This window comes from Cervus elaphus, chromosome X, assembly GCF_910594005.1.
Source record: "Cervus elaphus chromosome X, mCerEla1.1, whole genome shotgun sequence".
NCBI lineage: Eukaryota > Metazoa > Chordata > Mammalia > Artiodactyla > Cervidae > Cervus > Cervus elaphus.
This window is the reverse complement of record NC_057848.1, coordinates 121,037,482-121,055,032: the sequence shown is the minus strand read 5'-3', so window position 1 is coordinate 121,055,032 and position 17,551 is coordinate 121,037,482. Positions and strand designations below refer to the sequence as shown.

Sequence of the window (17,551 nt, the reverse complement as noted above, 5' to 3'; positions counted from 1 at the left end):
GGCTGATGACCTGATGGTGCAAAAGAGAGGCAGCCTCCTGATGGACTTACAGGTTGACTGACTGATGACCCATGCTGTTGCTGCCTGCCTGGGTAGCCGGATGTTGTGAATGGCTGGCTATTGCTAGGAATCACACCGGAGGGTGTGTGTGGATGTTACACTGTCTGGGAGTGTGTAAAGGAGATCTGCTCAGTCGCTCAGTCATGTCCTACTCTTTGCAACCCCATGAACTGCAGCCCACCAGACTCCTCTGTCCATGGAATTTTCCAGGCAAGAATACTAGAGTTGGTTATCATTTCCTACTCCAGAGGATCTTCCCAACCCAGGGATCAAACCTGTATCTCCTGCCTTGGCAGGCAAATTCTTTACTACTGAGCCACTGGGAAGCCCCTAAAGGAGGTCTACCCTGAGGGAATTTCAGGTTGACTGATGGACAGATCTGTGGCTGCCTGATAGGCAACTATATCTAGTGACTGACTGTCTACTGTGAACAAATCACAGCATGCTTGACAGACCGTGTGATCAGTCAGATGTTGAGAATGGCTACCTGGTTGACTGATACAAGGGGCAGACTGAATGATTCACAGGCCAGCTGGCCCACTGAAAAATCAGTGTAGCTGCCTGAAACCATGGCCGTCTGCAGACAGAATCACATCCACCCTAAAGGGCCCGGGGGTCAGAGAATGCTGACTTATCGACCAATGGAGAGTATGCCTTGCCTGAGAAATGACAGATTGCTGGCCACTGACAGGTGGCCTGGAGGCTTTAGCTGCTGTGAGTACGTGCTCTGGGGGAATAAACTGCCTGATCATGGCATGAATGGGGAGGAACCTGAGAGAATTACGGAGTGACCAGCTGACAGTGGAGAGTGTAGCCCACACGACAGGGCTACATTCGATGTTGACAATGACAGCCTGTCCTGACATAATCACAGCCAGCCGGAGGGCCCAGCTGGCTTCCTGGGCGGTGGTGAGACGATTTCCCCCAGGGAATTCGGAGCTGCTCCCAGGGCCAGGGTAGATGGAGAGCCTGGCTACTGGACAGACTGATGGTGTGATGAAGGGACAGTCTAAGGGAATGACAGGCTGGCTGACAGCGGCATAGCTGTTGTCAACGCCATTTGTCTGCCTCGGGGGCCTCGCAGCTGGCCTGAAAGCAAGAATGGATGCTGCTACTGACAGACTGACAGCGTGAATGGCGGGCGGGGGTCTGATGAGACAGTGGTAGTGGTGATGGATTTCAGTCGGGTGACTGCCCGAGCAGCTGTATGCGGCGGTAGTCCACCTGGGGAGTCACGGCCTGCTTGGGGTTAAAATATGGTGACGGACTGACTGACGGAGGTAATTGGGGGTCTGACAGGACGGAGAATCCCCTCTTGTGGCTGGCTGACAACGTGATTGGCTGACAGCGTGACAGACAGACCAGCGTGCGGGCAGGGCCTCCGGCAACCTCAGCCGCCCTTGCTGCCGCTGCCGCTGCCGCCCCCCAGACGCACTCTCGCAAAGCACTGGCGAGCACCCGCCTTCGGGACCGAGCCGGGTGGCTGGGAGGGGTCCGGTCACGGCTCGCCGGTTGGTCCGCGCAGGCGCTGCTCGTTGCACGGCGCGGCCAATAGGCTGCGCGTTCTCGGCCACGCCCGCGCGAGCTCTCTTCTCGCGAGGCCGGTTAGGCCCGAATGTCGTTAGCCGTGGGGAAAGATGGCGGAAAATTTAAAAGGTGAAGCAGTGGCGGCAGCGATGCGGGCCCGCTGGCAGGCTGGGTGGGCTGAAGGGGTGGTGTCGCGGACTCGGGGCCCCCGGCGTCCGAGGCCACCGGGCCGGGAGCCGGAAGGTCGGCGCCTGAAGGCTGGGGCTCGAGGCGCGCGGGCCTGGCGCGCGGGGCTGGGCGGGGCTGAGGGGAGGGGGCGCGTGCCTTGGAACGCGGCGGGCGCGGGGCTAAGTGGGGACGCGAGAGGGGGGCGCGCGCCGCGGATTGCGACCGGACGGCGCGCGCACGCGCGGGGGCTTGTTGGGGGAGGCCGCGCCCGCGCGCGGGAAAATTGGCCGCCGGTGACCGTTACCCTCTTGGTGTCCACGCGAGACGCCGGAAGGGGAGGGAGGGAAGGGGACGGACCTCCTTTTCAGAGTTGGGGGCCAGGGGATTCTTCAGGGGGAGGATATCTGCTCGCAGCGTGATGGGGGAAGGATTTGCGGCAGAGAGAACTTCCCCAGGAAGAGGGGAAGAGGGCTTCCCTAATGGGAGAGCTGGGCTCCCTCATGCGCAGGCAAAGAGGGGTGACTCAGTGTGTTGGGGAAGGTGGGCCCCTCTGGATGAGGGAAGCTGCGGGGAGGATGGGTTCCACAGGTGTGAGGGGGAGCTCTGAGGGTAGGAGAGTCCACCTGTGGTCAGTGCGGAGACAGCAGCATATGTGAGTTGGGATCACATTAGTTGGGGCTTCAATTGCAAGTTTGCAAGGGAGAGGCATCATAGGGAAAGGAAGGCGTGGGTACAGGCCGAGTCTCCACTAGGCCTGTCTAAGAGAAGGGGTGGAAATGCACACGCAATAATTTTGCAAAGCTCTTGTACATTTGTAGGTTGACATCTAGAGTATTTAACCATGAGTTTCGGGTTTTGTAATGTAAGGTAGAAAATATTAAACATTTTTAAAAGATGAAACAGGATGAGGACTGACTGATTACATTTGGAACAAGGGTTTTGTGAAATGATTTTATAAAATGGCTTCTAAAGCACAGCAATCAAGAACATGCCTTGAACCAAAAGAAGTCTTTTAAATTAAAAAATTGTCCTGTGGTAGCCCCCCCCCCCCCCACACTAACCTATTTGTTCTGTCTGTTCTTGAATTCAGAGCACACTCCTTTGGGCGAGCTTTACCCTTCACAGAAATATGAATGAGACAAAATCAAAATGCAGCCTAAAAAAATATATCTTACGGATTTTAAGGCACCCACATGAATCATTTGGGGACGATTCCTATAATCTAATACCACTCCACAATCTCTTATTCTTAATTCCAAAATCTAAAAAGCCCTGAAAACTTAAATTTGGTGTCATTCAGTGGCAAAATTAGGCTGTCACTGCCACTATCTTTCATCTTTCTCTTATTCAGTGTGAAAATTCACTTTTTCTGCAGAACTATTAATGTGTTTGATTATGGCTTGATGCCCTTGACCACACTAGGGCTGTGTTAGGGAATGTAGGGGATATACCTAGAACTACACTTGTAAAATCCCCCAAAAAGAATTTGGATTCTAAAACACCTGGCACCAGGGGTTACAGATGAGACTGTGGACCAGTCTTTCCAGTTAATGCCTTTGTCTGGTACCCTGGAGGCTTTAATTCCATCCCTACCCACCCACCTTGGGACAGTGCACCCTACTGAGATGGGGATTTTTCTCTTTCTTTTGCAAAGTGGGGAGAATGACAGTTAGGTCCTGAACTCCTAGGAGGTTTGCAGGCAGTTTAAAGAATGATATAGAGGGAGCTGGAAGCTCCGGAGGAGGGGTGGGGAATAGATTCCTTTAGGACGATCTGATCCAAGCAGCAGAAACCACTTAGAAGTCTGCTGCTCCAGGGTAAGCCGTGGACAGTGGGCACTGGGGTAGATGGGAGTGGCACATCTTTGTTGTAGAAGGGTCTTAGCATTGGGAAGGCCTGTGGATTAAATTTCACTGACTCTGAGGTAGTCCTTTGGAAGTCCCAGGGATGATTTGGGGTCCTCTTTGACCCCTGGCCTCACCAGGATGCCCAGCAATAGTTCTTCCTGGCCCTCTTTGTTCTAGGCTGCAGTGTGTGTTGCAAATCTTCTTGGAATCAGCTACAGGACCTGTGCCGCTTGGCCAAGCTCTCCTGCCCTGCCCTTGGCGTCTCCAAGAGGAACCTCTATGACTTTGAAGTCGAGTACCTGTGCGATTACAAAAAGATCCGCGTGAGTCTGGGGTGACTGTGGCCAGGGCAGAGGTGACTCAAGGAAGCTGGCTTCCTGTCCCCCTCCTCCCCCATTACCCACATCTGTTTCCAAAAGCAGTTTTCTCCTCTGATCTTAAAAACGTAGGATTCGTAGGCCCTCTTATCATCTCCATTTTACAGGTGGGAAAACCAAGTGGCTTTCTGAGAAGGGCAAGAGCCAGAAAGAATCCCTAAATAAATCTCTCCTCCCACCTCCCTCTGAATACAAACCAATTGCAAAGATTGAGATGCTGAGCCCAGGAGTGGAGATAATGATAGCTAATGGTTTTGATGATGATGGACAGGGAAGCCTGGCATGCTGCAGTCCATGGGGTCACAAAGAGTCTGACAGGACTGAGCGACTGAACTGAACTGAATGGTTTTGAGCACTTTGTATGCCAGGCACTTTCTTTTAGAAACTAGTTTAATCCCACCAGCAACATTGTAAAATGGCAACTGTTACTGTTGCCGGAGTAGATAATGGCAGGACAGTTAAGAGAACAGCCTGGAGCCAGCATGCTTCAGTTCACATCCAGGCTGTGTAACCCTGGAAAACTTACCCAAATTCTCTGTACTTCATTTTCCTCATCTATAAAACGGGGATAATTAGCAGTATCTACCTTATATAGAGTTGTGAGGGTTAAATTAGCTAATAATACATATAAGTTGCTTAGAACAGTACCTTCTACATAATGAATGCTAGACAAATATCTGCTCTTTTTTTCTTATTTACAGGATGAGGAAACTGAGACCCAGTGAGGTTAAATAACTGCCTGAGTTTAAGTCTGCACTACTAGGGAGCGGCAGATTCAGGATGTGTACCCAACGTGTTTAGTTGTAGAATCTGTGTAGTTAAACTCTATCCTGTAGTGCCTCTCAGCAAGAAAAGATCCTTCTGGCTGCTGTGTGGAGAACAGACCTGGGGTGAGGGTGGAAGCAGAGGGACAAGTGAGGAGGCTGCTGCTGTATTCCAGGCGAGCAATGAGGGTGGTGACAGAGATTTGAAGTGTAGGATTCTGGATGTAGCTTGAAGGGTTTCCTGAGGGTGGATGTGGGGAGTGTGAGAAAAAGGAGTCAAAGATGACTCTGAGAGGTGAAGCTGAACAGCTAGCAGGAGGGAATAGGTTTGGAAGATAAAATTAAAAGTTGGATATAGACAGATAGTAAGGGGAAGAGAGGGATTTGAACCTAGTGAGCCTCACTCTGAGAGCCCATGTTTTTTAATCACTGCAAAGAGTCATTCTAGGAAAGGAGCAGTTTGGGTGTTGCCCACAGGCGTTGGGATGGAAGTGCCACAAGAGCTGGCCCAAGGGTCTCATCTGTCACTTACAGTGCCCCCACCCCTTCCCCACCCCCCCCCCAGGAACAGGAGTATTACCTGGTAAAATGGCGTGGGTACCCAGACTCCGAGAGCACCTGGGAACCACGGCAGAATCTCAAGTGTGTGCGCATTCTCAAGCAGTTCCACAAGGACTTGGAAAGGGAGCTGCTCCGGCGGCACCACCGGTCGAAGCCACCCCGGCACCTGGACCCAAGCCTGGCCAACTACCTGGTGCAGAAGGCCAAGCAGAGGCGGGCATTGCGGCGCTGGGAGCAGGAGCTCAATGCCAAGCGCAGCCACCTGGGACGCATCACCGTGGAGAACGAAGTGGACCTGGATGGCCCCCCACGGGCCTTCGTGTACATCAACGAGTACCGTGTTGGTGAGGGCATCACCCTCAACCAGGTGGCTGTGGGCTGTGAGTGCCAGGACTGTCTGTGGGCACCGGCCGGAGGCTGCTGCCCTGGGGCATCACTGCACAAGTTTGCCTACAATGACCAGGGCCAGGTGCGCCTGCGAGCCGGGCTGCCCATCTACGAGTGCAACTCCCGCTGCCGCTGTGGCTATGACTGCCCTAACCGCGTGGTACAGAAGGGCATCCGCTACGACCTCTGCATCTTCCGCACGGATGATGGACGTGGCTGGGGTGTCCGCACGTTGGAGAAGATCCGCAAGAACAGTTTCGTCATGGAGTACGTGGGAGAGGTAGGGAGACAGGGCTGGGTGGGTGTGTATGGCTTTCCCCACTGTGTGTTCCCACCCTGAGCGCCTGCCTCTCCCCGCTGTATGCCCAAAGCTCTCCTGCTTTCCCTGGGGAAAAGGTGTTGAGGGGGTAACCTGAGTGTGAGAGGGACATCCTGGGCACATATTCCACGCTGGTAGTTAAAGGCACGTTGAAATACCTTCAAACCGGGTTGACTTCATAAGGGTACCTAGCAAAGAGGTAAGTGGGAACTGAAATCCAGACAGCATTCCTTTTAACAGGCCACGTGGTCTGCACAGGATTGCATCATCTGAAAAGGCACTTCCTCTTCTCATTTCATGAGGGTCCAGCTTATCACCAGGCAGTGTCTGCCCAGGAGCACTTTTTTTTTTTTTTTTTTTTTTTTTACTAATCTGCACAAAAGGAACACAGTCTGCCTTGGGCGGGAAGCGGGGGCAGGGTTGGCTACCTCCCCCTCTAGCCACTGCAGGACACTAGGGCAAAGCTGATGCTGTGTTAGGCAGGCTATTTGCATGCCAGACAACATCTTAGGGGCTTCACATGTTCTCAATCCGTTTGCTCCTGTAACTGTCTACGTGGGCATTTGGGTGGTATCCTTCCACCCAAATGGCATGGCCGCCTAGGTTCTTTCCCTCTTGTGCCTTTACCGTGTCTTAGAGCTGCCTCTGATCCTCAGTGTTGCCTGGTGGGTGGGCTGAGGGGGGCAGAAGGGGAGGTCTCTAATTGGCCGGGCCAGGATGCGGTGCATATCATGTCTGCCCACACCTATTGGCTGGAACCGAGTCATGGGCCTTACTTCAGTTCAAAGGCAGCTGCGAAGCATGATTCAGCCATATGCCCAAGTGGAAAACAAAAGGGGGTTGGGTGAATAACTAGCAGGTGTCTGCAACAGCAAGTTCTGAAGTGGGTCGTGGTGGGCATTTGGGGTGAGACAGTTGTTTGTTACATAGGACCGTGTCATGCATTGGGGAACATTTAACATCCCTGGACCATGACCATTTAAATCCATGAGTGTACCTTGTCACAGGGACAGCCCCAGACACCTCTGTATTTCTGTGGGTCTCTTAGGGGTGTGATAAAGCTGGGAGGTGACAGCATTGGCTATAGTGATAACAGTGATGAAGAGGAGAGGCTCCTGTTCTGAGGAACTATGTGTGTGTGCTTAATTGCTTCTGTCGTGTCTGACTCTTTTCGACGCTATGGACTGTAGCCTGCCAGGCTCCTCTGTCCACGGCATTCTCCAGGCAAGAATACTGGAGTGGGTTTCCATGCCCTCCTCCAGGGAATCTTCCTGACCCAGGGATTGAAGCCATGTCTTAACATCTCCTGCATTGGCAGGTGTTTGTTTTTTTTTTTTTTTTTTACGACTAGCACCACCTGGGAAGCCCTAGGGAACTATAGAGAGGGTCATAGCCCCAGGGGGTGGGGGGAACAGAAACTGTCTAGAGACTGAGCAGTCCACACTGCAGAGGACCCTGACAGTCTGAACGAAGAGATATCCACACCCCAGACAATCCTGGGGGTCAGGTGGAGTAAATGTCCACGTGTCGAAGGACTTTACAGTCTAGAGGAAGGAGGAGGCAGCCACAGCTCAGAGGGTTCCTGATAGTCTGTAGGAAGAGGTGTCTATGTCCCAGTGCGACCCAAGGAAGAGGGCAAGCTCTCCATAGGACCCTGGCAGTCCGAGTTAAGAAGTGTCCACGCTCACGCTGCCCTGACAGTCAGGAAAGTGAAATGTCCTCACCCCAGTGGGATAGTGACAGTCAAGAAGCTCAGGTGTACACCAAAGAGGCTCTGACAGCCTGGAGGAAGTGTCCACACCCTCAGAGCCCTGACACTCCGGTGGAGATATTCAGGTCTTAGAGGGAGAGCAACAGTGTGGAAGAGATGTCACAACCCAGAGGGTTGTAGCCATGCAGGGGAGGAGGTGTCCACACCCACAGGATTCAGTGGTCCTGAGGAAGTCCAGAGCAGGGGTGTACCTAGCTTCACTGCACTGGCCGTCTCTGGAGGAGTTGTCAGCAGCACAAGAAGATGCTGACAGGCGAGGAGGAGGAACAGTCTTCAGCTCATTGGCACCCCAAGGGCCCACAAGCCTGACTCTTTTCACACCATTCTTCCTTAGCATCCTTACTCCTCCATGCTATAAACATGGCAGTTACTGGGGACCCTCTCATTTCCTATCCTCACTCTTCCCACTCTTCCCACATTCTCTTCAAGGTATTTCTTGGCTTCCCTCCTGCCACATTCAGTGACTTCCAGGCCCACCTCTGACATCCTTAGACCTATGGGTCCTCCTGATGGCAGCACAGGCCCCCAAACACGGCCAGGTCCAAAACCATCCCCCTGCATCCCACTCTGACAAGGCAGCATGGCAGAGGGCTCAAGAGGATGGAGTCTGGGTGCCTGAGGCTGAATCCCAGCTCCACCACTCATCAGCAGTCACTTAACCTGTTTGTCTTAGTCTCCTAATCTGTGTAACGGGAATGATAATAGCACCCACCGCATAGACTTGTTCCAAGAACTAAAGTGAGTTATGATGTGTGAAGCATTTGGTGTTCAATACACAGTAAGTCTTCAAACAACGTTAGCCATTATAGTCCAAAATTCATGGAGAAGGAAATGGCAACCCACTCCAGTATTCTTGCTGGACACGGACAGAGGAGACTGGCGGGCTGCAGTCCATTGGGGTTACATGACTGAGCATGTGTGTGACATGCTCACATGACGTATTACATGACAAGGGTGGAGGGAGATGGGTTGGTAGCAATAAAGTGGTAGAACTAAAAAACAAACAAACAAAAACAAAATTCAGAACATCCAAAATGCCCAGACATCAAAAATTTCTGTAGCCTACCTGGCTGCAAAAGCCAACCTGACTGGATATATGCCTATTTGTAGTGTGTTTACCCCACTTGGTGTGCATATTCGTCATTTTGCAGAAATATTAACTTACTTGATTATGTGGTGCTGGCCTCCTGGGTGTTACATAATTGGGGGCATACCTCTGACCCCCTTCACTCTGGAACCCAGTTCACTCTCCACCTCTGCTCTGTCAGTCCCCACACCAGCTGTGCTTCCACGTTCATCGAAACATCACCACCCTAACCCACCAGAGAACATAGCCTAGTTTATCCATTCTGAAACATGCACTTTCTTCATGTTTTTTTCAACTCTGAAATGAAGGTGAACCTCACTTTAATTAGTTTAATTAAATGATGGCATATCATCATTTAATTAGCAGAAGTTTTTCTTTTCTTGGGAAAGGGCACACAAAAGAAGGGAGCCTGTTAGATTTTGACAAGCTACAGTACTCAGCCACTCCTAACACGAAAACAAACAGAAACCCCTTTCACATATCTGAACTTGTTGGATTCTTACAACAGCCCCTGTCAAGTTGGGATTATTGTGCTCTCCATTCTACAGATGAGAAAACTGAGGCACAGAGAGGTAACGTGCCCAAATGTCTAAAACTGGTGTCCTGCCAGACCTGGTGGAGTGTTGTGGTTTGGGTTTGTTTGTTTGTTTGTTTTATTTGGCTGAGAAAACAGGCACAGGGAGAGAACATTCAGGATCCCATATCCGGGAGGGGGCAGAGCAGCAACTGGCTTCTGAGTCTTCTGGTTCCCATTCCCATCAAAATCCTTTCCCGGCTGCCAGCTTCTAGCCCGTCTATCTTCCCCAGTCACTCTGGTAGGGAGCAGGGACATGGACTGTTTCGGTCTCAAGTTTTTGGGGTGGACCAACCCTTACAGAGTGGGGCTGAAAAGAAGCAAGAAGGAACCATTTGTGCCCTGCAGGGTCTGCAGTGTGACTCACTCATGGGGAGACTGAGGGAGCAAGTAGGAGAAGAACAGACAGGAAAACAGAAACTGGGGAGGAGGTGGGCATTCCGTCTGGCTGGGGAGGGACCCAAAGGGAAAAACCAGCCCAGGCACCACCTGGTCTGCTGGTGAGCCCAGGAGAGGCTGCCCTTTGATCCCAGGCTTCTAGAGGCGGTGGTGGGTGGGGAGCGGGAGCTTCAGGAAGGCTGCACAGATAAGTGACATCTGTGGGAGCTGACATCAGAAGGTAGAGTGTGTTCCCTGGGAGGTGGAAGGAGGCTGACCTTGATGTACTCCTACTCAAAATGCTTCTGTGACTCCTGTTTTGTCCCACAGGGGAGAGTCCCCACTCTTCAATCTGGTCAAAGCCCTTTTGTGATCTGCAGTTGCCTTTAGATGGTATCTGTCTTTTCCACTGCCCCTCAAGCTCTAAGCACTAACTAGACTGTGATCCATGAAGGCCAGACCGGGCCTGGTCCCTGTACTCTCCCGCCAATGGCCCCCGAGGGCCAGGACCAGCCTGGTCCTGTGTCTCCCCCACCCAACTGTGACCCCTGAGTACTGGGACCAGGCACAGGGTAGGCCCCATGAAAATCTACTGAATGAATGAGTGAACAAACAAAAATTGGGATGGGGAAACCAGGTTCCTCAAGGAATGGAGCTGGAGTATGGGGCAGTGAGCAGCATGGCCCAAGGGATAAGCCTGCGTCTTCTAAGGGGGCTGTTGATCAGCCTTCAGCACGGAGCAGAGGCTGGAGGTGATTATGGAGGAGGCAGGGAGGAGGCTAGAGAAAACAGAGGTTGGTCACAGGCTGGCATGAGAATGAGCAAGAAAGGAGGGTGGGGTGGGTCTCAGGCTTATGTCCAGTGTGGAAGGAGGGTAGTGGTGGGCGGTGGTCTCTGACAGAGGGAGAGGAAAGGAAGATGGGATGTGGCAAAAAGAGTACCTGAGCTGCTTTTAGAACCACTGCTGGACAGAGGTCAGGGCTCCGAGCTAGAGAGCGGAATACACGACAGGTGTCTGCTGCAGGTCAGCGGCATACTGCGCTGACACCTGTGGCTGATAGGCAGCAAGAACCCAGGAGTGGAGAATGAGGCTGACCCTGGTCTAGGGGAACCCAGGCTGGGGAAGGGGAAGTCTCTGCTACTGGTGGGACCTCACCCAGAGGCAGCATGGTTGGGGATTACCAGAAGGCTGTGGTTGACCAGGAAGAGGGGACACGAGGGATAGAGGAGGGGTGGTGTGTGGCGGGGGTTGGGGTGGGGAGTCTGTTGCCAGCACTTGGGAGGCAAGGACAGGCTGGGCTAGGATAGTGGTCCAGTTACTAGGACAGGCGGGGACCCAGCTGGGGAGGAGGATATGCCTCTTGCTGTCTTAAATACCAGCTGTTGGCAGTGCACAATGTTAGACCTGAGTGAGGTGGTCTCATCTGTGCTCTGGTCTCACTTTCCTCTTCCTTCTCTCTCTGAGTTTTTAGCCTCCACCTTTTTTTGTGTGTGTGTGCTATCAGACTCTCTGGGGTCTTGGCCTTTTTTCTGGACCCGGGACCTTTGCATTAAGATTCTGTGTGTCTAACTCTGCCTCTGGCTCTGGCATCTCAGTCTCTCTCTCATTCATTCAGTCTCCCTTTCCCCAGGCCTCTCTTGCTCACTATGTGTTTTTTGCTGTCTACACTGCCCTGCATAGGCTTCCCAGGTGGAACAGTGGTAAAGAATTCACCTGCCAGTGCAGGAATCATAAGAGACATGGGTTTGATCCCTGGGTTGGGAAGACCCCCCTGGAGAAGGGAATGGCAACCCACTCCAGTATTCTTGCCTGGAGAATCCCATGGACAGAGGAGTCTGGCGGGCTACAGTTCATGGGGTTGCAAAGAGTTGGACACGACTGAGAACACAGTGCACACACACCGACCTGCACTGGCTTGATTCTCTTGTGCTGGGTCTTTCAATGCCTCAGGCTCTCTTGCCCTGGATCAGCCTCTCACTCCCACTCTCCCCGCCCTTCTCTGTTCAGCCCTGGGTCTTTTTCTTCCTCACCTTTGATGTAGGTCTCTCACTAAGGGGGTTTCTCTCTCTCTCCTGGACCTTGTGGCTGGCCTCCACCTACCATTGAGAGACTCACCATACCCTCTAGAGGCCTGAGAAGGACTGGCAGCCCTTGTGTATTGCTGCTGAGCCAGCCACAGGGGTGCCTCCTTGCTCCCTTGTTCTCCTCCAGGGGGCCAGGTTGGGGGTCAGAAGCTGTGCTGGCTTTCCTGAACCTTCTGGGCCAACCTCCTCTCCCCTGTGGCCTTCTCCCCAGATCATTACCTCAGAGGAGGCAGAGCGGCGGGGCCAGATCTATGACCGCCAGGGTGCCACCTACCTCTTCGACCTGGACTACGTGGAGGATGTGTACACTGTGGACGCCGCCTATTACGGCAACATCTCCCACTTTGTCAACCACAGTGTGGGTACCCGCAGGTGGGCAGGGGGTTGGGAGGAGCAGGCTGGGGCCCCTCCTCACCCTCCTGCCGTGTTTTTTTTTTTTTTTTTTTGCCCAGTGTGACCCCAACCTCCAGGTGTACAACGTCTTCATAGACAACCTTGATGAGCGGCTGCCCCGCATTGCTTTCTTTGCCACCAGAACCATCCGGGCAGGCGAGGAGCTCACCTTTGATTACAACATGCAAGGTGGGGGTGGCAGGGGACTGGGGGCAGGGACACACAATGACATGGGACATGAGGACCCCTCCCCAAGGAGCTTTAAGATGCTCTTCCTCACTCCCAGTCTCCTATCTGGACTCCTGGATTCATGCCTACCCTTTGGGGATCCCTTCATTCCTAACCACTGGACCCCAAGCCTGAGACCCTCATACCAACTTCTCCTAAGGCTCCTGGGGGAGGATGTTTGGCTCAAGAGTTGAGACACTCCTCCTGATTGCAATCTTGTCTGAATTTCCCCAGTCCCCCAACCTTCACTGCTCCTAACCCCCTTTGACCTTCCTCATTCCAAGCCTCTGGACACCCTTGTGGCCTCCAGCCAGTCCCTTTCTTGACAAACTAGCCACCTCTGAGACACTCAAGGGGAATCTTTGGCAGGAGAGTTCAGATGCCCCTCTGGATGCCCAGGTGACCCTCCATTCCTGACCCCTGTCTGATACAACCCTCTTGGTCACCCCTGACAGCTCCCTGCCTCCTCCGAGAACCCTCACTCCCTGGCCATCTTCCTAACACCTGAACACCCCTCTAGTGGAAGCCCTGGCCCCTGCCTGAAACCACCAACCCCATGACCCGCTACCTGACTCACATCTCAGACCTGCTCCCCGCCCCTCAGACCCCTGGGTCCTATGGTAAAAAGGGCAGCGGGACCCCTCCATCTTGGCCTTCTGTCTAACAAGTACCCCCCTCTGGCTGTGACTCCACAGTGGACCCCGTGGACATGGAGAGCACACGCATGGACTCCAACTTTGGTCTGGCTGGGCTCCCCGGCTCTCCCAAGAAGCGGGTCCGCATTGAATGCAAGTGTGGGACTGAATCCTGCCGCAAATACCTCTTCTAGCCCCATGAAGTCTGAGGCCAGACTGACCAGGGGGGCCTAAAAAGCTGCCCACCCCACCCACCCACTGCTGCCCTCCTGTTGAAGAACGACTGCCAGGGCCTCCTGCCTGCCTCCGCCTGCCCCCTGCTCAGGGCTGCATGGCCATGGGGAGGACGGACTCCAGGAGTCCCCTCTCCCTGTCCCAGCCCCATCCATGGGTTGCACTTACAAACCCCTGCCCACCTTCAGAAGTGATTTTTCAACACCAGGACTTTCTGCAGTTGGGATTCATGGCCTAGCAAGGCGGTCCGAGGGTTGAACCCCAGCCCATACCCAAAGTAGAAACATTTGTTTGTGCACCTGCTTCTGGCCAGAGCTTGAAGGGTCTGCTGCAGGCCCTCTCCCTACTGCCCCAAGGGTGTGAGGAAGCACTCCCAGGACAGGCTGACCCCAGAGCCCAGGATTCCCAGCCCATTCGCCACCCCCACCACAGAAATGTGCTAGTGAAAAGAGGGGGGGTGTCTTCAAGGGCTGCAGGCTGTGGCTAGGTCCTGCTCATGCTTGCATGCTGGCTGGTGTTGGCCTGCCAGCTGTAGGGTCTCCTTTTCAGAGCTGTGCCTCTGAGAAGCAGACACCCACATGCCACTAGAGGAGAGTGGATGCCCATGGCCTGTTGGCCAATGAGAGGCAGCCCAGACTTTGCCTGTCCTTAAGGTGGGCAACCCACTCCAGTATTCTTGACTGGAAAATCCCATGGACGGAGGAACCTGGTAGGCTATAGTCCATGGGGTCGCAAAGAGTCGGACACGACTGAGCGACTTCACTAAGGTGAGCTGGGACTCAGCTCTGCCTTTGCAACAGCTAGAAGGTGCCCAGGGCTCTTGAGCTCAAAGGATGCTGGGAGCCCTTAACCTGCGGTGTGAGGACTGCTGATAGCACCCAGAGCTGGACCCGAGACCTAGCTAGGCTGTAGACAGCACTTAGACAAAACGTGCATGGATGGGGTGCTGAGGAGGTGCCAGGCACTGGGCTGAGCACCTGGTCCACGTGGATCGTCTCAGGGAAGCCTTGAAAACTATGGAGGTGGATCCCAGGAAAGGGCCCGTGTGGCAGAAGGCAAAGCACAGACCAAGAATGGGGTGGGGCTGGCTTACCCACCAGGGTGTGGCGAGGTGAGGGGAAGCCCCTGCCGCCTCCTAACCCCCCAGCCCTTTGCACTCACCTTGGGTCCTCTGGTCTCAGTTCCCTGCCCACAAATGTATAAAAGGTGAAGGCGCTGATGGCTGCCTCGTCCCTTGCTTCCCCTGTGAGGTCTTCTCTAGGAAGCCTTCCTTCCCTGACTACCTGTACACAGTGTCCCCACGTGAGACTGTGTGCCCTGCCAGCAGATGCCAGATCTGTGTGTCTGTTTTTGTGTCCATCTGTGTGTCTGTGCTCCCCACCCCCAGACTGACCTTCAGGCTTGGACTGAATCTGATTCTCCTCTTGTATATCCCCTTGGCCTTCCCAGTCTGGGAATGGGCGTCAATAAAACAGGTTATTGACTGAAAAAAACAAGGTGTGGGGATTGAAGACCTTGTGTAGGTGAGGGTTGGGGAGATGAGAGGCTGGGAGCAGGGGTGCCCAGGAATGCAGTCCTCCAACCTCAGCCATTTAACATTCCCTGCAGTGCACCACTTGCACCATTGTCTACATACATGCTGACCTAAAATAAGCTGGCTTTATACTTAAATGTTATCATACACTGAACAAGCAAACTAAATCCATTGCTGTTGAAATGGACAAACCATTATCACTGGCCATACATATGACACAATTCTAGCTGGATCATCCATGCTTTTCAAACTTTTGAGCCTGAAGCCTGCTTACTACATTCAAAGAGAAAAGTCTGTATGTGCTGGGGGAAGCTTTTCTGCAAATATTTATTGAGCACCTATATGTGCCAGGGTATAAAACAGAAGAAAGAGATGGTGTTTCAAGTATACATACTTGTCTTCATCATCCTTCAACCTGAATGTGAACCCATGCCCTTTGGTTCTGCTCAGAGACCACACATGCTGTGACACAGGTACCCAAATATTTCAGAGACCTTGCACACAGGCGACAGGATCCTGAACAGCTCAGAGATCTCGGCACCTAAGCATGGGTCTCCAAACAGCTCATAGACCTTATAACCTGGACATTGACCCTGGACCTCAGGGACCTCACACCTTGGGACACATCTCCCTACAGCTCTGCAATCCCACCTGGACACGAACAACATATAACCCATGCTGCACTGAAACTAGGGGACACAAGACTTCCAAAGAACCCTGAGGCTACAAATGCTGCCCCCCACACTGCATCCAATTTGTGGGATAGAGATTCATAAACATCTCAGAGACCTCACAACCTGTGATACTGTTCCCCAATCTATTCGGAGCCTTCACCCCTGATCATTGATTCCCAAACTGCCCAGAGACCTCAGCCTCAGATAGACCCCTGCACCCCAAACAGCAGAGCTGTGAAACCCTGGACATGGACCACCCAAACACCCAAGAGAACATAGATCCCTAACTGGTTATAAAACCTCATACTTTAGACACAGACCCCCGAGTTACTGAGACACCCTGGAACACAGAGCACTAAACATTTCAGGGGCCTTGTTCCCTAGAATACAGTGCCACAAACAACTCAGACTCACGTCTTGGACACAGACTCCAAAGAACTCAGAGACTCCATGTCCCAGAAACAGACCCTGTTCAGAAAATTCTGACCCTGGGAAACATCTGTACACAGTTCAGAGACCCCACAACTTCCGACACAGACCTCTAAACAGTTCAGAGTCAGGGCATCCTAGGAAAGACTGAAGCATTTCGGAGACCTCATGCTTTACAACCCACATACCCAAAGAGCTCAGAGATCTGAAAGTCTGACTTCAGATCCCCACAAAACTCACAGACTTCACAACCAAGGATAAAGACCCAGCAACTTCTCAGAGAACTTCCAAACCGGGATAAAGATGGGCAAACAGTTCAGAGACCTCATATCCCAAACATGATGGTAGGGTACACCAAAACCACATCTGCTGAGACACAGGCACTAAACCAGCTCAGCAACCTCACACTCAACAGATTCCTGTTCAGACATGTCACAAATTGGACAGAGATTCCCCCTAAACGGCTCAGAGCCTTCAACACTGAGACACGTCTGCAAACAGCTCAAAGGCCTCATGTTCTAGTTCACAGAAGAGCTCAGAGACCTGAAAATCTGGACACGGATCCTCTACAGCTTCTAGACTTCATGTCCTGTGATACAGACCCAAAAATCTCCGAGGTCACACGTTCTGAACACAGACCCCAAACAGCTTAGAAACCTCATACCCTAGGCTAACATCCCCAACAAAAAAAACACAGACTGCCAAATGATTGAGAAATAGCACACCCTGGACTCAGACCTCAAAAGCACTCAGGGAACTTGCACTTTGTACTTGTATCCAGGAAGACTTCAGACACCTGACCCTCATGGACATAGATCACCAAACAGCCCAGAAACCTCACGTTTTGGGCAGAGTCAGCCCCACATGGCAGAGAAACCTCAGAACTGGGACACGGACCCACAACAGCTTGCAGACCTTGCATCAGAGAACTTCTATCCTGGGAGACAAACACAAAAACGGCTCAGACACAGCACATCCTGGCTCCCTATGCCCACAAACAAGCAACTCACATTGTGTGACAAAAACCCTCAGACTTTATTAACTTCACGCCCTGGAAAGCAGACCTGCAAACAGGCCAGAGACCTCACATATCAGATACACAGTGCCAAAATGCTCAAAATTAATGAACATCACGCCCTATGACACAGACCCCTACACTGCTCAGAAACTTAACAACCAGGACATGAACCCCAAAACATCCAAGAGACACCATAAACTGTTGACAGAACCCCAAACCTCTCAGAGACCTCAAACCCTGGAAACCTAGTAAGTCAGGGACCCCATTCCCTGGGATGGAGGCTCCTCCAACAGGAGTTACCTCACCCTTGGAAACACACCCCAACAGTGAGGGACCTCAACAGCAAGGGGATACAGAGCTCAGAGATCTCACGCTCTGGGACACAGAGGGTGAAGCACCTCCGAGGCCTGAGGCATTAGAAAGACCCCAAACTCTGGAAACATATCCAGAAACTGCCCCTCAAAATCGCACCCAAAGACAAAATCCCCAACATCAGCAAGA

General features: G+C 52.7%; 1 protein-coding gene across 1 annotated transcript; it reads left to right on the top strand.

Moving 5' to 3' along the window:
- The first annotated feature begins 1,526 nt into the window (after positions 1-1,526).
- On the top strand, positions 1,527-14,888 carry SUV39H1 (SUV39H1 histone lysine methyltransferase). Its single transcript, XM_043895418.1, has 6 exons — positions 1,527-1,716; positions 3,780-3,925; positions 5,309-5,971; positions 12,117-12,263; positions 12,358-12,487; positions 13,222-14,888. Exons 1-6 carry the CDS (start codon positions 1,698-1,700, stop codon positions 13,353-13,355), a joined length of 1,239 nt encoding a protein of 412 aa, XP_043751353.1. The 5' UTR covers positions 1,527-1,697; the 3' UTR covers positions 13,356-14,888.
- The last annotated feature ends 2,663 nt before the right edge of the window (positions 14,889-17,551 follow it).